At 43.5% G+C, this 24,726-nt stretch overlaps 1 protein-coding gene across 7 annotated transcripts in view; it reads left to right on the top strand.

Moving 5' to 3' along the window:
* TSC2 (TSC complex subunit 2) overlaps positions 1-24,726 on the top strand; it is a 116,274-nt gene that overhangs the window by 66,476 nt on the left and 25,072 nt on the right. For 6 of the 7 annotated variants that reach the window (XM_085846043.1, XM_085846100.1, XM_085846049.1 and 3 more), the window contains 9 exons: positions 3,486-3,608; positions 3,876-4,025; positions 5,127-5,316; positions 7,094-7,187; positions 7,470-7,572; positions 7,755-7,873; positions 13,500-13,619; positions 22,909-23,070; positions 24,237-24,401. In XM_085846043.1, the coding sequence (XP_085702169.1) occupies positions 3,486-3,608; positions 3,876-4,025; positions 5,127-5,316; positions 7,094-7,187; positions 7,470-7,572; positions 7,755-7,873; positions 13,500-13,619; positions 22,909-23,070; positions 24,237-24,401 (1,226 nt within the window). The remainder of the gene's footprint in view (positions 1-3,485; positions 3,609-3,875; positions 4,026-5,126; positions 5,317-7,093; positions 7,188-7,469; positions 7,573-7,754; positions 7,874-13,499; positions 13,620-22,908; positions 23,071-24,236; positions 24,402-24,726) is intronic. The other variant, XM_085846069.1, reaches the window with a different exon arrangement.

Genomic DNA, 24,726 nt, shown 5'->3' on the forward strand with positions numbered 1-24,726 from the left:
TTAATATTTTTCTTAAAACCAACATGGCTGCCAAACCCTGGGCCCGATCGCGTTGAAATTTCAAACCCTCATTCCGCATGAGTGTTCCACCATACAGGTGATGTTTCACCTTTATTGATGCAGTATTTCCAGAGTAAACATTAATTAATATTTTTCCTTCAATCCACTATGGCTGCCAAACGTTGCGTCGTACCTCAAAAGGGGGTGAGAACTTTTTATTCGGCATGGAGAGGCGGTCATAGTGGTGGAGTTTCGCCTGGATCTGTTCAGTCCTTTCAGAGAAAAAGACGTTTAAAGATATTATTTTTCAATCCAAGATGGCTGACGAACCATGTGACCTATGACATCACAAATTTATATTCTGCTTCCAACTGGGTATTGGAACAGGTTTGTGAAGTTTCGTGTAAATCGGTAAAGGTGCGTTTTTCTATCCAAGATGGCCACCAAACCATGTGACATATGACGTCATAATTTTTACCACGCGTGCACACACGATGGTAGATGATAATTCCAAACTTTCGATTCGTTAGGTTAAGCGGTTCCAGAGAAAACATTATTTAATATTTTTCTTAAATCCAACATGGCGGCCAAACCGTGTGACGTATCAATTCAAAATTAACAAACTTATATCAACTACGTGTCCCGAATATAGTTCTGAAATCTCGCCTTCATCGGACCAGCGCTTCTGGAGAAGAAGATGTTTGAAGGTTTTAGGGTTTTTCAAGATGGCCGCCAAACCATGTGACCGATCAAGAACAAATTAACAAACTTGAGAAAGGACCTCATGAGGAATATATGTGTGAAGTTTCGTCTTCATCTGTCTTGCCCTTCTGGAGAAGAAGATTTTTAAAATTTATTCATTTTCAATCCAAGATGGCTGCCGAACCTTGTGACCTATGATATCATAAATTTAAATTCTGCTTTCCATCGTCGACCCGAACAAGTGTGTGAAGTTTCGTGTAAATCGGATAAAGTCTATTTTTCTATCCAAGATGGCCGCCAAACCATGTGACTTCTGAGGTAAAAATTTTTGCCATGTATGCAGACTTGAGCGAGGAAGGCACTTGCAAATTTTCGCTTCGATGGCTTATGAAATACCAGAGAAAACATTATTTAATATTTTTCTTAAATCCAACATGGCGGCCAAACCATGTGACCTATCACTTTGAAATTAACAAACTTGCATCGCATACATGTCACGAATATAGTCGTGAAATCTCGCCTTCATTGGACCAGCGCTTCTGGAGAAGAAGTTTGAAGGTTTTAGGGTTTTTTCAAGATGGCCGCCAAATCATGTGACGTATCAACAACAAATTAACAAACTTGAAAGAGGACCTCAGGGGGAATGTGCCTGTAAAGTTTCGCCTCAATCTGCATAGCCGTTCTGGAGAAGAAGATTTTTTTTAAAAAAAACACTAAAAACAAGATGGCGGCCGAATTACGTCATCGATGACGTCAATAAAAACATTTTCGTCAGTGATTTTTGGCGTAGATGATGCTCAGAATTTTTCAGATTTTTCCCATATGGCGTTCTACTTGACGAATTTTCACCGGTATATCGCTTCACCTATGACGTCACGAAAAATCACACGTGTTCCCCATAGGGAGCTTAGTAAAATGTATCAAGCAAAAAAATTTTCCATTGCACGGTTTCCGAGATACAGATGTCCAAAGTTTATCGCTTTTTTCAAGATGGCGACCGTACCACGTGACCAATGACGTCATAATTATAACGTGATTGTGCTATCAAAAAAGATACATACTATGGTGAAAATTTCCTGTCGATCGGACTTAGTGTTCCAGAGAAAATGATTTTTAAAGCGAAAAAGGGTGCAAAATGCCGGCGGAAGAATAATAATAATAATGCGTAATAATAAACAGAAGAAAAACAATAGGGTACCCTGTACTCACAGGGTACCCTAAAAAACAAGAGGGTACCCTGTACTCACAGGGTACCCGAATAACAATAAATACAAGGCACTGGGAGGTGAAATTTGCTGCACGTGATGTGTACCGTGAAAACGTCTGCAGGATGTCAAATGTATAAAGAAGATAAAAGCACGCCTGACTCTCGGCTGACTCGGTGGGCCATATCAACAATACGGGAAGCGGAGGGTTCTTACCGTTGCAGGAAGTGTGAGGAAATCGTCCACTTGAGGATGGTTATTACTAGGATGAAGGGACATATCGATAATTTGCAGCAAGTAACAGAATGTGAGAAAATTGTAGATGATAGTTGCTTACGGTTGTGGAGTGAGGTTGCTGAGGATATTGAAAGTGGTCACGGTGCAGCGAGTGCAGGCAGTGGTGAGGGTGCAGCGAGTTCAGGCAGTGGTGAGGGTGCAGTGGGGGCAGGCAGTGGTGAGGGTGCAGCGAGTGCAGGCAGTGGTGAGGGTGCCGATAAAGGTATAGATAAAATATATGAAAGGTGTAGATAAAACAAGTGCAGATGAATTATTCATAGAGTCGACAGTGATAGGACCAGGGGCCATACATATCCGAAGAGGAGAGTTAAGACGGTAGTAAGGCAGGGGACTTTTACTCAGAGTTGTTAATGCACGGAATGGTCTCACTGGAAAGGTAGTGGCAGCAGAAACAGTCGATAAGTTTAAATTGGAATGAGATAGGTACCTGAAAGTGATGGAGATGGAGGGTATAGGGATGTTGACAGGACTTTCAGGTGACCATTGATGGGTGATTGTGTGCATGTGTATGGAGTGCTGTTGGTGGGGGTTTCGTCAAGGGGTGTTGTGTGGTTGATGTGTTTTTAACCAAACCCATATTTCTAAAAATATATTTACAAAAAAATATAAAAATACAAAGAGTACGAAAACTTAAAATAAATAGATACATTTTTTTAAAACACGAAGAAAAAAAAAAACCACAATAAATGAATTTTGCATTTTCTTCTTTTGATCTCGTGTTGATAAATTAGTGTGCCGTTGATGTCACGCAGGCATGATGGGCTGAATGGCCTCCACCTGCGTCTGATTTCCTTGTATCTTCCAATCTCCTTGAATATTTCGAATAAAATAACTCCAACCCATCAATTTTGATTGGCTTTTTTTTTTTACCAGGATAGTGATAATTCTCAAAGCAATATAAAATATATAAATGTAAACAGGAGTACACAACACCAACAACAGCAGCAGCACGAGCAACATGTTATACAAGATTCTTTTTTTGCCTGTGTAGGCCTGGCATGTTTTTATGATTAAGAGGACATGACATTTTTCAACTTCAAATTTTTGTTCAAAGTAAATCGATTATTTTGAGTATCTTTCCAACGGTAACCATTTTGATGATTAAATTATACAACCTCAGAAACCCTTTTGGATAAAGTATAATGCACACGCACACACACACACTCGCACACACACACTCGCACACGGATGGACGGACACGGACGCTGCTCTTTTCAGTTATACATGGAGGTCGGGAGGGGTGGTCGTAAGTGCTTTTCACGCATGCCTTTTGTGCTTCAGGAGCGTGACTGGAAAGTTTTGAAGTTTGTGCTGGAAAAGTTGCCGGATTCTTTGCAAAACAAAGCACTTCTGCTGTCATCCCAGTGTTCCATTGACCAGCTGTGTAGTTCACTCTGCCGAATGGTAAGGCCTTTTAAATTTTTATTTGGATTTGAGTTGTGGTTGTGGCCTTCAAGGTTGACAAATGCAAGCTGTTGCTTATAACTGATATGATTTGATCCACTGGCTACAATTCCTGCCCACATGGCGCGAGTTTATCAACAATATTTATACACACTTTCAACTGCAATGTGTTCATGCCGTTATCGGTGTCGTCGATGAATGGCATGCCATGTTTTACCATCCCTCGGGAAAATTTTGAGCAGTGCCGAGCAACTCATTTGATGTCAGGTGCTTCAGGTGTCAAACAGACGAGGAGGGCATGGAGCTAGCCTTGGACCTGGCCGAGACAGTTTCCCACGCAATGACCTCCATCTTGCTGTGCTGCCTGTGCTCACCGCACTTCCATCTTACCACGCTCACTTAGATGCTGCAAAGCAGGTGGGCAGATCAATAGCCTTCTCATGACTTCTTACCAAAGCTTGATTCTATTTTGCATCCAAGATTTTAAAAAAATCTCATTTGCAGGCAACATTTTTAGCTTTTACACCAAAGGCCATCCATGTTACTTGGCTCAGGAAAGTTTGAATAACAAGGACATACTTGGTTGGTGATGGGGCGGTCAACCCAAGGTTTTTTTGGATATATTGTCGGGCCATGACATTTGCAGACCCTGTGTATTTGTGGCTCATAAAATGTGACCTGCTTCTGCATTTGTGTTTTATTTTTTTTTTTTTTTTAACACTTCAGGACTGGTCTCCTACGTCCACTGCCACTGATATTAATTCATCCTGGGAATTCTTCCACTGAAACCTGCTCTCTCTTATGCACAGATTCATCCCATCTCATCTTCGGTTATCTTACCGAATGACGGCACATCGTCATTACCTGCATTCCTTGTTTGTCCGTCTCATTCTACCTTCTCCCTCCCCCCTGCTGTTGGTGTTTCCCCATTTTCCTGCTGTTCTCTTCATTATGGTGTGTCCTGATTTGTTCTGTCATCGCTCTTCCACGAGCCTTGACCATATTAAGAAGAAAAAAAAACAACCTATCCCCCTTTTTCCCATTGAAACAATGCCCCTACATTCACAGCGTTTTTCAGGAACGTATCCCCTGCGAATGTCGGGGTCTGACAGTAACTCATCGCCTGACCTTTGTCAGCCTGCAATGTGGGGTTCCACAATGCCACCTCCAGTATGTATTTCAGGCTCAATTGAATATGCCGATCGACTGCTTCAAGGCATGACCTCATAATACCTCGTTTAAGTGTTGACCGTAATCATTTGACCTTTTGCTATTTGAGAAACTTAGTGTGTGATAAAATCTTGGTTAAACATCCAGGCTTTGAATTTGAGCACCAGATGTTAATTTATCAGTCATAATTGAGTATACACCATGAGCCATTGTTTTGAGCTGTCCCCGGGGAAGCCGCTTGAGCGAGAATAATTGTACCGAAACCTGAATTTGTCCAAACTGATGTTTGTGTGTTATATTCATGCTATGCCTTGTTGTAATGTGACACGATTGTGTTTAATGCTGCAGCGGGAGATTGTGGTGGCCTTGGAAACGGGGTTGATCTCTCGATGCGGGCGCCTGTGCGTTGTCGCGCTCACAATGTGCATTGTTGAGATGGCCGACGTCATGGTGAAAATGCTGCCGTCCATCCTGCTGAAGCTTACGCACATCTCGGCCACAGTGACGATGGCGTCCCCCATGCTGGAATTCTTGTCGAGTGAGGGATGATGCAACACCACAGGCCCACCCATTAAGTTCTTTTTACTACTTTTTTGGGGTATCCGAAGTCGAGGCTCATGGAAGTACTCGAACATAGAGCACTGCAGAACAGAACATAGTGAAAGTGGGGAAATGCACCAACAGCGGAGGAGAGGAACACTTGTTGGAAAGAATGCATGATGTGAAGGAGGAGACGAGGGAAAGGGGAGGACGGTTTCGTCATCTTCCTCGTTTTCTTTCTTTAACGGCCACAATTATTCCCATGTTATTGTGGGGTTGACCAGGGTGGGATTTCTCCAAGTCTTTCGGGAAACAGCTGGCTGGGCCTGGCGTTCAATTTAAAGTAGTTATAACAGAATTTGACATTTGTTCCAGTGCGCCAGCGAATTGCTCAAATACTCCGCGAAGGACGTCGTGAGGTGTTTGATAGACACCAACTAACGCTGGCAGACGGGACGACAAGTTTAATGTCTATCCGAGGGATGGCACACGCATTGATGAATCACCCTGCCTGTGAAACACCAGGATGACAGTTTATATTCTCAGTCTGGACAGCTTAGAAGTGAGTGTGCATAGCCATAGGTCATATTGCCAGGCCAAAAAGGGGAGGAGGAGAGGGGGGAAAAAGCTGGATACAAGCTCAAACACAGCAAGAAGGGGGCTGAAATACAAGGAAGGGAAAACCGGGGTTTACAGTGACAGTTGGAATAGGGATGATGAGAGACGAGGGAATGAACGATGGATATGTGTATGTCGGGGAGTTTGGCGGGGGGGGGGGGTGTGATAAGTAGGCCGAACCAACTGAGGCAGACTCAGACAATTAAAATAAGAAAACAGACACGGAAACGATATGGTGATTAGCACGCTAAACAAGCAATAATCGACACGAAGAAAAGAGGACAGCAGAGACTAATTTGGAACGATGTACCTGGCTCAGGAAGCAGGTCACTCGGCAAAGTGAAGTGAAGAGAAGCTGCCATCTCCGGAAACCAGAACATGTCGTGTTGGCGAGTCGTGGTTATGTGACGCTGTCGAGCGTCGAAGGACGAAGGGGTTCATCAATTGATGTGAAACTTTCGCTCACCCCGGCCTACCGTTAATATGGCTGCTTCCCACAGTTTGAAAACGGATAGCTTCTCCCGAAATTCCAATCAGGTTTGAGTAAGCATTTTGTCCGATGGTGAGGAACTGTCAGTTGAAGTTTTGTCAGTTTCACCGTTGGCATCGTGGGAATTGCGGCTGGTGGCACAGCATGCCGGTATGTTCGGCCACCAAAGGGATGACTGGGCCCACGGATTTATTGCCACTTTTACTTTCAAAAGAAACTCGTCAAATCACGTTTTTCGTTTAAGGAGTTGAATAAAACTACCTCTCATAATTTATTTTGTCATTTACGTCACATAAACTCCACGAGCGAGCGGAGTTTTGCTGTGATGGTTGACGACTTATTTATATTTGAAAATTTGAGGGTCGGGGGCTGAATGTGCTAGTTGTAGGCCTGCTGCTGGTAGAAATGGTGACATTTTTGTTTCTTACCCCCCCCCCTCCCCATGCAGGAACATGGTCTAATTTGATTGGAATATTGCAATATATTTCAGCTTTGGGGTGGGGATGGAGGGATGAGGAAGGGAGGGGGGGAGTTAGAGGTAGAGTGGATTGCGACAGGTTTCAGCTTGTGGGTGGGTGTGGAAGGGGAGCTTCAGGAGGACAGTTTGAGATTGCTTCAGATTTATGAAAGACACTCGATTCAGATGTTCTGGGATGTTTCTCTGCAGCACTTGTCAGGATCCCAATCTTGTACTCGAACTTTGTGGCCGAGCAGTACATCAGCGTTTTTGCCATTTGTCTGCCCTACACGAATCCGTTCAAGTAAGCTTCGCACTGCAATCCTCACGCATTCTGCATGCACAATACGAGCTGTTGCTGTCAACTTGTTTTGGATTATTTAATTTGTCAACAAGTCCAGGTATTGTAAGTTCGGTGTATTCAAAATGTGAAGTACAATTTCGATCTCCATTTGTTTTTGTATTGTGCCTCCGCAGCTGGAGACATGTTTTTGGCTTGTCCGTCCGCCTGTGTGTACGTGCGTGTGTGTGTGTATAAAGAGGATAGTGGATTATTATGACCATCTAATTGATGCTCTTTCCACAGGTTCAACCAGTACATCGTGTCCTTGGCACATCACGTCATTGCCATGTGGTTCATCCGATGTCGTTTGCCATTCCGCAAAGACTTTGTGCAATACATCACCAAGGTAACCGTCCTGGTGCCATGTCGCCATGATGACCATTTCTGCAATTTGAAGAATGTTCAGACACTTGATATAAAAAATGATAGCTTGAAGAACACTCAAGGTGATCGTAATAAAACGATCTGTATTTTTTTTTGTTAAGTACGATCGATTTAAGATGAGTTTTTACGCATGGCCTCTGGCAGGGTTTACGTTCCAACGCATTGCTGCCCTTTGATGACACTGCGTCAGCACATGCAGCGAGCAATGACCAAAGCAACTTCCGTGCTCGTAGTACCAGCCTCAACGATAAGCCTGCCCGCAGGTAGGGCTATGCGTTGCCAGTGAGGTATCAGTAGCTGGCCGGGTTGATGGAGTCAGCACACTGAAATTTTCAGAAAGAAGGTAGAAAGGTTTTCAAACATTTGGCTTTGCGAGCAACATGATGAACCCTATTGTTGTCCTTGTGGATCGGGTGGTTGGGTGTCTTTCACAGACTGCAACTCTGCCAGAAAGGTGTGTGTGTGTGTGTGTGTGTGTGTGTGTGTGTGTGTGTGTGTGTGTGTGTGTGTGTGTGTGTGTGTGTGTGTGTGTGTGTGTGTGTGTGTGTGTGTGTGTGTGTTTTTCAGTATATATATATATATATATATATATATATATATATATATATATATATATATATATATATATATATATATATATATATATATATATGTGTGTGTGTGTGCGTGTGTGTTAGTGTTGTGGGCCGGCGGGGTCGGGTGAGAAGACCACTAGGTGGGGGAAGCTATGTCGATTCCCACCAGACTCCCCGGAATTGTCGGCCGTCGCACACGGATAATTCCGTGACGCGGCGGGTCACTTAACCGACCGTGGACGCCAATAACTCAACCGCGTGACCAAGGGTCCTCCCGTCTATGGGTTAATCGGGTTACCTAATTAATCACGTGATTTAAATACCGGGGAACCACGCCCTCGGTACGCCTTGTCCAAACAGTTCTCTTTTGAATCGGTCCAATCAATTTTGCACTCAAACCAGTCAACCTATGGCCACACGATTACATAATGTGAGGGACGGTTTTGAAATGAAGTTCTTAGGAGAAAGCTCAGATGAGAGCTGGGACCCTCTCAGGGAGGTCCGTGTCGAGTCTGAATTGAGGACCAGGAAATTGAGGAGTGCGAGATATCTTCCCTCATCAGAAGTCCTTGCGTCTCCGGGGTTCTTTGCCCTTCCCTCACCACCCCACCAGTAGAAGGCGGAACTGGTCTGTCCCGGGAGCCCAGGGCCATCAACACTCTTCTCCTCGGCCAGCCGGGGGACCCGCCACCTGGCACGTCATGTGTGGCGGAATTGCAGCCTGCTTCTCCCATCCAATGTAGTCAAGGGTGCCTCACTTGGCTTGACCAGACCTGAGCCAAGCCTCTTATTTATTTTGTCGTCTCCTCATCTTCTAACCCTCTTTCTCCCTCTGAGTGTTTGTCAACTTGAGAGGTTAAGTAGATTAGCCAGACAGTTTTTATAGTTCCAAGCATGATTTATTTTAAAACTGAGACATCTTCTTCACATTTTTCTTCGTAACAGTTGCTGTTTCCTTGCTGTCCTCCCTGGTTTCTTTATTCACAGTTAAAAAAAAAATCAAACAGATTTATTTATGTTTCCTGCTGCTTCTTCGGTTTCATCATTTTCTCTTGCAGGAGTAAATTGCTCGTGGGCACAACTTTGCAAACAGTGATGGCACATAAAGCATGACGTAACCCTTAGGAGTCACGGGTTTTGTACACTGACTCACCATTGGCTGATTAACCTCCTATTAGGATTGGCTGGCGGTCACGAGATCTCACAACCCAGCTCCGTGATTGGTCATTCAATTTTGCTCACCTCCACCCCCTCCCACAATGTACTGCTTATCTTATGGGGAGATGAATGGAGATCTCACTTCTGTTGAAGGATTAGCAGAGGCATGAATATGTTTCTGTATATATATATGTATATATATATATATATATATATATATATATATATATATATATATATATATATATATATATATATATATATTTATTTTATATCGCTAAATGCAAATAAGAAACGCATACATTTTTCCTGTTGTTTTTATATCCCTGTATATTAAAAGATAAATATAATGTTGTGGTCCCGGGAGGCCACGAGAGATGGATTGCCTCAGGTTACTCACCGGAATCGCAGGCCATCGCACACAAATAACTTGGTGACGTGGCGGGTCGCTAATCAGCCGTGAACGCCAATAACTCGACCACGTGACTTAGGGTCTTCCGTCTTAGAAACCGTTTACCTTCAGGGTCAAGTGACCTTACCGGGGAGTGCGCTCTCGTTACGTACTTGTGTTAACCAGATTACTTACCGGATCAGGTGCAGCTGAGCGGAACTGCCAAGTACGTTCCGGCTACGAAGCAAACCTTTGGGGAATAACGTCCCGGCTAAGCGAGGGTGCATGCCATGCTGGACCAATGAAGGAAAACACGAAAATGAGGTGGGAACAATTCTACACAGGGCATTTATTTACGACCAAAGCGAGGAAAGGTATGTGGCACAGTGAATGGGATTTATTGGTATGTACAGCAGGGAAAGCAAGGAATTTGTGGGGTGCGGCAAAAGATAAGCAGTCTTGCAAAAGCAGGCATGGAGCAGTGTTATCCCGTTATATCTTCTACAATACAACCTTAATTTCTGCTAAGACAGGCGTCATCGCACATGCACACGCACATACACACACACCCGAGGAAGATTAGATCACCCAGACAGAAAGAAAGCAGGTAAGGGTGAATGACCTCTCAACACCTGGTGCGGTCGGCAGACCAATGCAACCCAGAATGCCGAGGTATGAGGAATACTGATTATGTCTTAGGTGTGGGAGTGGGAAGTGTGGTGAAGTGCAGCGTGGGACTGCAGTGTCATGCAACAGGAAAATATGAATGCAAGTCAGTACGTTCGCTCCTTCGGTTTGGCCCTTAAAAGAACAGTCGGGCTTCGCCCACAATAATGCTTTTTTTTTTTGCGTCCACAGTAGATGAGGTAGATGGAAAGAAAGATGGAAAAAGTTGTGTAAAGAGAAAGTCCCTATCGTATCTGTGTAAATGTCTGCACCTATTGGGGATCGCTCAAATGGAGCGGCCCCACTTTGCGGCAGTAGTGTGTGATATTTCCCCCTCGCCGCTTGGTTACCGCGACTCGTGGAACCTTTCGCTCCACGCCAACCAGCTCGCTGACTGCCTGCTTGTCGATCCCGTCCGGCTCCGCGTTTCTTCGACGGCAGCACCGACAGCCCCTAACATGAAGGCGAGCAGCAGCAGTGACCAGCAAACGGCGAACAGGATGGACTCGTGTAGGCGAGCAGGCTGACTGAACGACCCACAAGCACGCTGACTAGAATAGCGACTGACCCCCAAAAAAGTGTGATCCAAAAGAGAGAGGCTGACTGAAAGAGCCACTGACCCAAAAGAGAGCAAACTGACTCTGCTCTGCCCTTTTTATGGGCCTGGATGAAGGGAGGGGCCAAGAACTGGATCACAACGAGCTGCAGGCAAAATCTCACTCCTCTGTTGGGCCACAGCGGCCATAGCCATGCCTCGCCAGGCCTTGGAGCGGGAAAATGTTTCAGTCACTCACCGACCTTGGCACGGTTCGGAGCACCGAGCTTTTCCATTGGTTCACGGTCTTCGTACGCGTGCTCTGGCCCCGAACGTGCGCCGCTCTTCATCCCGCGGTGAACATAGTGAGGTTTGGTGAGTGGAGTGGAGTGAAGTCCGAGGTGAGGTGGCGGTTGGGAATTGGCGCGCACCTTTGAACGGAGAATGGGCGTGCAAACTCCAACATAACGATGTACTGGATGCGCTCACAGCGCGAGCATGCTGAAGACGCCTGTAGCGTGTTGCTCATTCTTATTAGCATGGCGTGCTTGCTTGCTTTCTTGGTTCGTGTAAAAGGTTTAAAGGTTAAAGTGAGGATATATGGGATATAAAAGATCAAACTACAAGAGTCTCACGCAACACAGCTTTCCCCTTTTTACCCACGCGACATATGGAAGGGACTATCTAAGACGTATGCTATTAAAATAACTGCCTTGGGATCGCCGTATGTTGTGTGCCATTGCCTTGGAGGCATGCGGTTTTACAGAACCGCAACAATAAATCGACGATGTGATGAGGGCAATCATTTTATTTGAGGTTCAATCTGATATGGTCCTTGTTTCTTGGGAGGATAGGTCTCATGTTCAATATGGTTTGCGCCTTTTGGACGTTGCCGGTGCTATGTATTCCAAAGAAGTGGATCGACTTCTTGGGTTGTGCTCGTGGTTCGTTTTACACATGGGCTGGTCGATCTGACCCAGGACAGTCGACGATGCGTTATCAAACGAGCTCAGCCTTCTCACGTACCATATAAATGTATTTTTTTTTTGTGGAAATGCTTTGTTCAGAAGTTCGGAGATGTTCTCGATCGAGTTAGCGCAAGCTGTAATTGTTCTCGTCATCGCATCGGTTTGAATCAAATTTCGAGTGCGTCGCTTTTCTTGTTTTCCATTTTCCTTTCAGAGCAGTTATTTTGGTGGTTTCCTTTTAAAGACGAAGATTGTGGTGATTTGACATTGGTAAACATCTTCCTTTCTCGTTTTGATCCCATTTGATGACATTGCTTGTCAAAACATCCTTCCTTCCTTCATCATGCAGCTTTTTCAGGAATTGGTCAAGTTGGTGAAGTCATGTTGTTTTAAGTTTTTGGTTTTTTTTTTTACAATTTTTTTTTTGAGAAGATCAATTTGCGCAAGGCTGGTCTGTGACGGCAAAACCTTCGCCGTTCCAAGCCGTATGGAAAAGCAGAACGTGTTGTAATGGCAGAGCTGCGTCTCGTTTTCAGAATCCTTCGTGCCTGATTCTTTCGACTCTTCGTCTCCGTTTTCTGAACACTCTGGGATGTCCACTGTGCTCCGTTAAATAGTTTGCAGGTTCAGGACGCAATTTATTTTCCGTGACCTTATCCGGGGTTAAATAATTGATAAGCCGTGAAATTCTGTGACGAGGAGGGGAAGAGAAGATTTTGGTTAAACCGGTTACCTTAATTAATTAATTAATTAATGTTGACGGGGAAACGCGTCGGCTGGACTGGAAGTGAGATGTTTCTTTTGAATACATGATTTAATTTTGCGTTTTGTTGAACATTGAGCAAGTATATTTTTGGACTCAGGAAATGGCTGATACCTTTCCACATGCAGTCTTCATGACCTGCTTATTACCTCCACCACCAAAGATTGATGGAGGTTGTTTTCACCCCTGTTTGACTGTCTGTTTGTCCGTCTCTGTGAGCCGATATCTCAGGTCATGGACGGATTCGGGTGAAACTTGGTGGACAAGTTGGGTTTCTGACAATGTTGAGTTGATTAGATTTTAGTGAAGATCTGAATGCAGATCCGGCTTATCAGCAGGATACAAAACTTGAACTGTTGGGCCTGGCAGAGGTATTCGCTCCACCGAGTGCAGTTATCGTTGTTCTAGTGTTGTTCAGCTGCTGCTGCTTCCTTTTTTTCAGAACCATCTTGCAGCTTTTCTATCAAATACCTTGTAGAAGCTCATTATTTTACTCTTTGCCTTTTTTGTTGTTTATACGATTGTTTTCATTGCATTGATTCTGCTGCTGCTTTTTTGCAAATCCTTATTTCTGTGCTGCATTCATGATCATTTTTATTTTGTCTCTCTCTCTCTCTCTCACTCTCACTCTCACTCTCACTCTCACTCTCACTCTCACTCTCACTCTCACTCTCACTCTCACTCTCACTCTCACTCTCACTCTCACTCTCACTCTCACTCACTCTCTCATGGAATCATTTCTACTCAATCCACTGCTTGAAATGTTGTTCCTGGTTTCCTTTTGTCATCTTTCTTCCCCAAACTTCTTCATTTTTGTGCTTTAAACCTTCAAGCTTGTGGACGGCAAAACACTTAAGACATCCTGTCAGTGCAGGCATTCCACCGCATGACCTCTCAGCTGCTGAGGTCTTCCGGACACGAAGCATCAGCATTACCGATCCCGCAGGCCACAGGTAGAAACGCGTGATGCTTACGTGGACTTGTCTTGATATTCCTTGGTTTCTTCCCCTTTCTCCCACGTTTATCCCACCCACCCTTTCATGGCTTAGCCCACCTCTTTCCATGTCCCTGGGTTGTATTTTTGTCCCTTGCAATCCTTTTCGTCCTCTTAACCTTTCCTACTTAACTTGACCTTTTCGTAAGATTGTTTTTTTACACCCTACCTGTTCTCTTAGAGTCCCTCAACCACTCCACCTGCATTCCCTTCCACCCCTTCTCTTAGGTTTTCCTCCCCCTCCTCCCCTCCCGTCTCTAATTTACCTTTTTTCACCCCCGACAGCTTGCTCAGCGTTGTGTGAGGTACGGAAAGCGATCTAGAATGTAAAATTATTGATAAAAAGGTACAGTTCTGACTTGTATTTTTGTAGCCACCCTCTCCCTGTCGTTACATTCCCTCCTTTTACTTCTGATTCCTCTTTTATATTATTTTTCCTGCTCAGATTTTCCCACTTCCTCCTTTCTTTGTTTTATTTCTTCCTTTTTTCAAACTCTTCTTCTGTCTTAGGTATTATCTTATTCCTCCACAAGGTTCCCTTCGCCCTCTTTAAAAAAATTTTTTAACGCACTCCTTTCCATCCCCACTCTCTCGCAGGTTTTCTTACCTGATTCCTTTGTCTAAATTTGCCTTTTCTGACCATGCCGATGCATTTACATCCCTCCTCCACTCCTCAAAATTATTTACCATTATTATCTTATTCTATACCACGAGAGATGTTTGTCTGTCGTCATTTTTCTCGGAGATGGCTAAACGGATCTTCATAATACTTTCAGAGGTTCATTAGTGAGTTCCAGGAAGTGTTTCAGACAAAAACCTTTTACACAATTTTGTCAAAAAAAAAAAGTTGGAATTTTTTATTTATATTTATTTATCGCTCGATCGTGCATAAGCCTTCGCAACGACATGAAAGATAATATTAAATGATCCCCAACCCCATTCCTTATTGCGTGTAGGGAAGTGTTTTAGGCCCCAACAAAAAACAGATAACAATATTTGATTGCTTCAAAATGTCAACAGGATTAGAACAACACTGGGCAACGCCGGGTACCCCTGATCGTGTTCTATTTAGAAGGTATAGTTCTAACTTGATGAAATCCTTTCGAAGGAAAACCAATATTATCCTCCTACTAACTTGCAATTGGTCACCGGCTTTGACGCCGACACAAATTTTTATAACGGACACTCGGTATCAAAAAGCTACATATATTGAACAAACAGTATGAAATGGAGCACCTCGCCGCCATTAGAGCATTTACATTTCATCAGACGTGGTAATAAATGTCAATTGTTGCTCCCGCTTTGCTGGCTTGTTGACAGAAGACGCCATTTGCGTTTTTTGCCCCCTCCATCCCTTTCCCGTTTAGAATCCCGTGCCGGCATGGGCAGCTTGCTAGTTTTGTTTAATTAACAAGAAACAGCCGAGGTGAGCATCTTCCTCCAATCCCGTCCATTTATTGAAATAACTTGCTTGAACATACTTGGTCATTTTACTCGGTCTGGTGCAGCGAAGCACACCCGTGGTTTCAACGATGAATGAAAGTGGAACGGACGTCCCGTCCCAGAGGATATTCTTGAGAACCACCTGCTGTCATGTTTGTGACTTCAGTTCTGACCGTCCGTGATGGAGTCCGTGATGGTCCGGAGAAGAGCTGATCTCTATAGTGCCACAAGTGGAGACGGCACGCAAGGGGATATAGCAAGTTGCCATTTCCTGTTTTGTGTTCTTTTTAATTCCTTCAAGTTCGATATCACTCGTCAAAAGCAGAGCAGAACAAAGCAAGAAAAGAGAAGAGGGTGCAAGACCAGAAAGACCAACTACCTGTCTGCGATGATGAAGTGATGGGCCCGTCGACTCAGCTTCATCACAAGAGATTCAAGTAATAACCTTAAAGGCCTCGGTTTCCACTCCATCAAGCTGAGCAAGTTGGAAAGTCGGGGAGCCAGCCCTGAGGGTTGAGCAGGATTCCATCAAGCTGCGGATCAAGGCCTTGTAGATGGATAGGGAAACTTTAAAGGGAAACAAAACTGAAATCTCATAACCTGATAGTTGAGAGATTTGATCATAATAAAGCCGCCTGCATGTTACATCATTGTAAGAAGCTGGATCGTTTTGAATTAAGCAGAAAATGTAACTTCAGTGACTACTCCAGTGATTTTTTTTGTTTGTTTGTTTGTTTGTTCTTCCAGGACGTGGTCATTTACCTTGCCTTTGCAAGTCCCTGATTGGCCGTCTCATGTTTATGGCTCAACTGTTCCCAAAGAGATGCTCTTGTAATCGGTCTGTGTGTCGATGAGTGTGTTGGTGCACATGTTTGATCTCCTTTAATACAGATCCGCTCCAATCTATATAACCCAGTGAGGCTCCGGCATGTGACGTACTCGGTTTCGTCGAAGCTTGATTCGTCGTCATAATTTGATTCTGCTCCGACCACCGTACTTTGCTTTTTCCCATGCTTCTCATCCTTTAATTTCTTGCATGCTTATTCATTTATTTACTTTGCATGGCTATTTATTTCTGCTCAGTTGTATATTTTTATTGTGGAACAAAGAAGCTACTTCAACGATCTCGATTGTCGATATTTTCACTACTCGACATCGTCTTCTTCGGATAGGCATCACTTTGCTTCTCATGTTGTTTTGAAACTTTACTTGTACAACTTCCTGTCTTTTTAACAAATAATTTTATTTATTTATTTGTTGTCTAAACACCGGGGTTCTTTTCTAGTTTAAGAACACACAGCTTAGGGTGACGTGAATACCGACGCCCCGATTAATGGTCATTTGAGTGACATCGTACCATCCAGGTGAGCGTTTGAGACCATTTCCTCATCTGTATGGATCCTGTATCATCTCCTTGTTGGGGTTTCTCAGGTGTCATAAAAAATATTGGAAGGAACTGGAAGCAAATTGGGCAGTTGCGATTGTGATTTCGAGTTTGAACCTCTTTCACCACTCTAATGTTTTTCAGCGTGGATATTTTAATTATGTGGGCATTGCTTAATGCTTTGACGAGATTCTTTGAAAACCTCAGACTTTGCACGCAACGATGTTTTGGTAATAGGCGAAGAGTTATTTGAGAAAATTTACAATATAGGTTTCCTTTCGTGAAATGACATGGGAAAACCTTCTTGTTGAAAGTTTTTAAATTGATGCCGTGTGGTTACGACGGGGGTTATTATTTTGTATGCAGCCTTTGGCTGCTGGTTGCATCGTTGCTGGGGATGCCTGTGTGCCGCTGATGCAGGGCCCCTTGTTTCCAGTTTGCCGGTACTCATTTTGCCGACCGCGAAAGGATGATCGGCTGAGTTAACCCACCTGGTCGTGGAGTTATTTAACGGCATGACAGGTGCTCAAACTTAAGAGCCAAAGACCTGAAGCAAGCCACCTTAACCGTCAAGCCAGCACCAGCCTTGTAACTCAGGTTATAGCCATCAACTCCAACACACATCGTGTGTTGTTGGAGTTGAAGGCTATTACCCGAGTTGATCTTCACGTAATGTTACTCATCTAAACAAACAAACAAACAAAAAAAAGTGAATTTAATTTTTCTCAATTTGTGCTTTCTTTCATATTGCAGATTAATCTCGAAGAAAATGAAGCCGAAATTGCGTTTTAGTCAACATATCGATTAGCCATATTTTCAGCCTGTACATATGTAAATTAGGGTTGCCCTTTGCATCCAGAGAGAAAAATGAACGTTGGAAATTTGTTACTCTCACCCCTGTAGTTTGTGTGGTTCCGAGTAAAAAAAACAAGGTGTGTAAAATATTTTTGAAATATAAGAATATTTAGAGGTCGCCCTCTGTTGAAGTTTGCTTCGTTACCCAGGTACCCCTACTTCAACAAGAGGTGTGAGCCGCTCGGTGGTGGGGATGCGCCCTTTATTTCCGGTTCACCAGAGTCGATCAAACGCAACTTCTTTCTCAAATTTGTCCTAAAGAAAGAAAAGGACGCACAAAAATATCGAATATCAAATATGTATCCAATGTATCAAATCACAATGCCACGCGAAACAATAATGCAATGAGAGCGAGCAGCAGATAACCACACGGCAAGACGGCCTGGGCCACACTGAACTGAACTGGCAACCAACGGTGGGGGGGAGGCGGGAGGAGGGCTGGCAACACGGATACAAAACACGGCCACAGCGAGAACTTCCATCAAACAGTACTTTATGCCTGTGTATTATACAATTTCATACAGGCATAAAATAACGTTTGATGGAAGTTGTCGCTGTGCCGTGTTCTGTGTATTATATAATGTTAAAATTTCAACTCACGAGGGCGACCTCCAAATATTCCTGGATTTCAGAAATATTTGGCACACATTGTTTTTACTCGGAGTGGAACGAATTAGGAAGGGATAAATGTATTTCAAATTTTCATTTTTAAGACCCCCCCCTCATACATACATATATATATATATATATATATATATATATATATATATATATATATATATATATATATATATATATATATATATACAGCTCTGGAAAAAATTAAGAGACCACTGCAAAATTATCTGTTTTTCTAGTTTTACTATTTATAGGTATGTGTTTGAGTAAAATGAACATTTTAATTTTATTCTATAAACTACTGACAACATTTCTCCCAAATTCTGAATAAAAATATTGTCATTGAGAGCATTTATTTGCAGAAAATGACAACTGGTCAAAATAACAACAAAGATTTAGTGTTTTCAGACCTCAAATAATTCAAACAAAACAATAGTGGGGCAACTTAGCTAAATATAGCATAACAATTGTGCATTTTGTGAGGAAAGCACCAAATTTGGCACACTAGTCGCCTATCATATTATGAACAGATTTGGATATTGGGCCATCTCAAATTCAGCCGCTGATGGCTGTGGCAGCCATTTTCCACTGCCATCAAAAATTTTGAGATGGCCCAATATCCAAATCTGTTCATAATATGTAAGGCTACTGGTGTGCCAAATTTGGTGCTTTCCTCACAAAATGCACAATTGTTATGCTAAATCACCCCACTACAAGTTCATATTCATTTTTAAACAACACAATACTCATGTTTTAACTTAGGAAGAGTTCAGAAATCAATATTTTGTGGAATAACCCTAATTTTCAATCACAGCTTTGGCAAGCTCTCCACCAGTCTTTCACATTGCTGTTGGGTGACTTAATGCCACTCCTGGCACAAAAATTCAAGCAGCTCGGCTTTGTTTTATGGCTTGTGACCATCCATCTTCCTCTTGATCACATTCCAGAGGTTTTCAATGGGGTTCAGGTCTGGAGATTGGGCTGGCCATGACAGGGTCTTGATCTGGTGGTCCTCCATCCACACCTTGATTGACGTGGCTGTGTGGCATGGAGCATTGTCCTGCTGGAAAAACCAATCCTCAGAGTTGGGGAACATTGTCAGAGCAGAAGGAAGCAAGTGTTCTTCCAGGACAACCTTGTACGTGGCTTGATTCATGAGTCCTTCACAAAGACATATCTGCCCGATTCCAGCCTTGCTGAAGCACCCCCAGATCATCACCCATCCTCCACCAAATTTCACAGTGGGTGCGAGACACTGTGGCTTGTAGGCCTCTCCAGGTCTCCATCTAACCATTAGACGACCAGGTGTTGGGCAAAGCTGAAAATTGGACTCATCAGAGAAGATGACCTTACTCCAGTCCTCTACGGTCCAATCCTTATGGTCTTTTGCAAACCTCAGCCTGGCTCTTCTTTGCTTCTCATTGATGAAGGGCTTTTTTCTAGCTTTGCACGACTTCAGCCCTGCCCCTGGGAGCCTGTTTCGAACCGTCCTCGCCGTGCACTTCACCCCAGCTGCCGTTTGCCATTCTTCTTGTAGGTCACTTGATGTCATCCTACGGTTGTTGAGTGACATTCGAATGAGTTGGCGGTCATCCCGGTCAGTGGAAAGTCATTTTCACCCTCTGCCAGTCTGTAGCTTTGTTTTCCCCAATGTCTGCTGCTTGACCTTGTTCTTATGAACCGCTGTCTTTGAGATTTTAAGGATGGAAGCAACGTGATGCTCACTGTATCCCTCTGCCAGTAAAGCCACAATTGAACCCTTCTTTTCCTCACTCAAAACTTTTCTTTTCAACTCTTTTGGCATAGTCAATAGTTATTTTTTTGATTCCAATTACTTTTGAGGTACTACTAGCACTCTTTTTGACATCCAGCTGGTCCTTTTGCAAGAGGATAGTGATGACCACAGCAGTGGTTTTTATACTTTTCCTTGTTAAATAAGATTCGGTTCAGGTGATCACCTAATCAGTACCTCACTAAGTAGAATGAGGTGTGCCTGTGTTGGAATTCAACAGACACTGGAATGGAATGGCTACCATACATGTAGAGATGCTGATTTAAAAAATTTTTGGAGTTGTCTCTTATTTTTTTTTCCAGAGCTGTGTGTATGTGTATATATATATATATATATATATATATATATATATATATATATATATATATATATATATATATATATATATATATATACATGGCTTTGCTCCATGACATAATCAGTGCTGCAATCTTCTTGTTTTGCATGCAACAAGTGGCCGAGAGTTTGTATCAATACTTTGTTTGTGGTGTGGCTGTACCACTGATGCAGTACGCCGTGTGAGTTAAAGGAAGAATTTGTAATTTGGTCATAGTGCCGGTGATAACTCGCCCGCTCTTCGCAAAGGACACCGTGGGATATTTAACGACCAACAAATAGTGCCGGAATACGGAACACCCAGTTTAACGTCCATCCGAGGGACGGCACACATTGAATCACCCAGCCTTTGAAACACCTGGGTCAAGATTCAAACCCAGGTTGGACAACTCAAAGCTGAGTGTGTGTACCTCTTTGCTCTCCTGCCAGGACTGGTCCTGTAGACTGTAGAGTGTGCAGCAGTGGGTGGATAAACACATACCATACTTGATTTTATTCATTTAACCACAACTGTATAATGTTGGTCAAAATTAATCAAATTCTTTATTTCCTCTGCCACCGAAGGTGAAGGAGGTTATGCTTTCACCCCTTTATGTCTGTTTGTCTGTCGATCTGCTTGTTTGTTTGTCTGTCTGTCTGTCTGTGTGCAGGACCTCTCAAAAAGTTGTGGACGGATCCGGCTAAATTTTGTGGACAGGTTGGGGGTTTGACAACAACGAACTGTTTAGATTTTGGGGAAGATCCGGATCCGGATCCGACTACTAAAATTTTTTTTTAATGATTCTTCACCATTGAGAGATCGGGCCAAAAATGATATATAGCACGATATCTCAAAAAGTTGTGGACGGGTTCGGATGAGGTGGACATGTCGGGTGTGCGACAAGGAAGAATTGATTCAATTTTGATGAAGATCCGAATCCGAATCCGGATCTGGATACGAGAATTATTTAATTTTTAATGTCATTCTTCATCATTGAGAGATCGGGACAAAAACGATATAGTCCTGTATAGCACGATATTTCAAACGCGTATTGTGCCCGATATGTTCTCGTGGATCAGGCATTACGTTGTGGAGGTATGTGCTCTCCCAAGTGTCCTTCTAGTTTATGATGTAAATGTGGAGATAATTGAAAAAAAATACCCCAGATCACCCCTTTATGATCATTTTGGGAAAATTATTTTCCCAGGTGGTGTGTCGGTAACAATACAGGTGTCAAGATCTGTCTCAAAGTTTCTGTCGTCGAACGACTTTGATATATGTCTATCTCAGCACGTAAACTCAGTCGTTGAAACCCTTCTTCCTTCCCCACCCCACATCACATTATTATTATTATTATTATTATTATTATTATTTTGCTTCCTCCTCTGAAAGAGATCTTAGTATCACAGCATTGTGATTGTGTAGAACCCTGATGGAGGAAAGGTTGGAACCGAGGTTAAGGTGGCTGGCCTCAGATCTTGGGGAGATTCGAGCCCCTGTTGTGCCAATGGCATAACACGAGTTGGTTGACTCAGCCGGTCATCCTTCTGAGGTCAGCACAATGAGTACCAGCTAACTGTGAAGAATGAGCCATTCGAGTATCCTGCGTCGGAGTGGTGACCCATCGAGCATTGCGCCCCTTACTGTGCAGCCGAGGGAAAACTTCCCGTTTATCGTTGGTCCTTGCGAAGTAGTTTGACATTTGATCGCCGTTTCGTTCCCTGCGACGCATCTTGCATGTGCACTCACCGCATGATTAAGAGTGAACCACTCGAGTACTTTCAGCACTAATCAGTCCATTTCACTTTTCTTCGTTGCTGATGTTGAACGGGCTTTGTGCTGCGCTCTGTCGCCGTCATGGTTCTTCACGCGGAGCACAGCTTGAGGGCCTTTGTCGGGACAAAGTTGCCCATGGCAGAACCCATGGCGTCATGTTCGTATATCGAGATGATTGAAAAGTTCACCTCGTTTTGCCACCACATTGTTGTCATGAAACCAAATCTGCACTTTTTATACGCCCGATATATATATATATATATATATATATATATATATATATATATATATATATATATATATATATATATATATATATATATATATATATATATATATAATCAGGGTGTATTATGTGATACCGGTCGTCTGTCCGTCTGTCCGTCTGTCCGTCTGTCCGTCTGTCTGTCTGTCTGTCTGTCTGTCCGTCCGTTCCTGTCCGCACTCTAACTCCCAAAGTTTTCAACTTTCACGTTTAATATCTGGTGCATAGGTACAGACTGTGGAGACGGTGTGTCGCGACATACGTTCGTCATCTAAAGTGGTTGCCATGGCAAGCAGGATGCTGTTTTCCATGTAGTAGCACAATTCTGTATGTACCTTCTTGTTCGGGCGTATATTGTGCTCACTTGAGCTCTTGTTAAAATTTTATTTGCCCACCCTCGTACATCTTGTGCATTCATCTTGTCTCTCCCCCTCTGCCCCGCCCCACCCCATCCTTTCTTTTCATCCTTATCCCTTTTAATATACACCTTTTCACCATCATTTATTTTTCCTCTTCTCCCGACTCCCCCAGCCTTCTTCCGCAGGACAAACTTCCTTCTCCCATGTTGGCATTAATTTTATGTACGCCACAAGTCAATTATGCTGTGTCTCACCACCCCTGCCACCCCACACAACCCCAATTTATTTCCAAGTATTCTGGTATACCCGTATCCTCATTTGTGCGCACCTGGACGTAATATAGTTTTGTTGGTGACCAACTTGCATTTCATTTCTGACATGACAAGACGTGATCATCCTCAGGTAATGAGCCGTTGTTTCCTCCTCCTACTCCTTTTCAGGGGACAACCACCTTTGAGCAGTCTGCAAGGAGGTTCTCTTGAGGAAAACCCCTCCCCGGCCCCCGATGACGCTCTACGCACCGTTCACCTGGAGCTAACGGAAACCTGCCTTGACATGATGGCGCGTTACGTGTTCTCGAACGTCTCTGCCGTGCCACGGAGGTCGGTCCATTTCTGTACACATCTGCCACAGCCGAGTCACATCTTGATAACGCATCAAAAGCTGAGAGCAGCAATGACAATTGGGTAAACCGGAAGAGATGTGCAAGAATATTCCACTGTATGCCAGTATGGTTTCTGCTTCAATAATTACAATGGCATTTCACTTTGAGTTGAAAAATGTAAATTGGCAGAACAGCCTGGTATGCTGCTTGCCTGGGTTCAGATCTTAACCCAGCTACCCAGCTATAAACTGTCATCCTGGTGTTTTGCAGGCAGGATGGGACATCAATGTGTGCACCATCCATCAGATGGACATTAAACTCGGTGTCCCATCTGCTCGTGTTAGTTACTCGGCCTTAAAGAATCCACAGTATCCTTTGCAAAGAGTCGGCGAGCTATCACCAACGCTCTGGCTAAATTCCAAATTCCTGAAACCTCAGCTGAGTATTCTCTGTGGGAGTGGCAACCCATCCAGGATTGTAACCCGAGGTAAGAAACTACTTCGGCAGAACCAACGTTCTGTATGAGCATGATGCAACCAACCAACCAACCAACCGACTGACATGAACTTTTCGTAAATTTAGAGCTGGACAAACTTCACAAGCATCTAACATCTGATCTCCTTGCTTGCTCAAGCCACTGAGAGCAAGCATCAAACGCTCAATGTGGATGAAAAATTTAGAAATACACTTTGGAGTTTGTTTTTCCTGATGTGTGCAAGTACACACACACACACACACACACGGTTAGTGAAGGAACTGTATGAGTCGTGGTATTTCATCGGCAGATCCCGCAACGACGATGCCGTGCATCCCGCACCCCTTGCGGAGTGGGACCTCTCAGGCCCCAGGCTTCCCACTTATTCTACGCCTCTCAAGTCCCTTCACAGAGTCAGGCTAGAATCAAGCTCAAAGGGTCTTCTTTTCCCGTTCATTCTGCCAAGCCCGTTCCGTTGGCTGTGGTTTCGCTGGATAGTAGATAGGGGCAGTGGGAATCTCGTTAATCCATTCATACGCATCACAAGTTAGATGACGAGACATTTGGCTGGCTTAAGAGCGAGTCATCGTTGCTCCCGGCAGTAACCTTCGCTTCTGTGATTCTCTTCACTTAGACCTTCAGAGCACTTGCTTTCTGTTAACGTTTTGTCCATTTCGTGTGATTGACAGATCTCCAGCGGCAGAGTTCCTGTTGGAAGGTGGCCGAAGCCTAACCTGGTTGTTGGGAAACAAACTTATTACCATCACGACGAGTGCCGGCAGTGGAAACAAGGCCCTGTTTTGCATGGACAACAAAGACAGCCACAGTTCCAAAAATTTACACAATGTACAGAGGTGAGCATTTATTGATTTACATTTGATCTGTTGTTGGTCAGGTGACTAGAGCATATCTACATAATCATACTCGCACATCTCTTTCCTCCTTCCTTATTCCCAACCCCACTCCACTATCCCACCCTTCTTGTACTATCTGTTTGTAGTCCCATGTCTTTTCAGATGCTGGCGCAAGAAGCGTTATCATTTGAGCATTACATAATACATATATATATATATATATATATATGGTGTCCCAAAAAAATATACAACTTTTAAAATGCTTCGTTTGATCCTAAAAAAGCAGTAATTTTGTCACTAATGCTTCATTTCTTGTTGCAGAGAC

The sequence above is a fragment of the Eptatretus burgeri genome, chromosome 1 (genome assembly GCF_056783735.1).
Source record: "Eptatretus burgeri isolate ZD-2024b chromosome 1, Ebu_testis_v1, whole genome shotgun sequence".
Classification (NCBI taxonomy): Eukaryota; Metazoa; Chordata; class Myxini; order Myxiniformes; family Myxinidae; genus Eptatretus; species Eptatretus burgeri.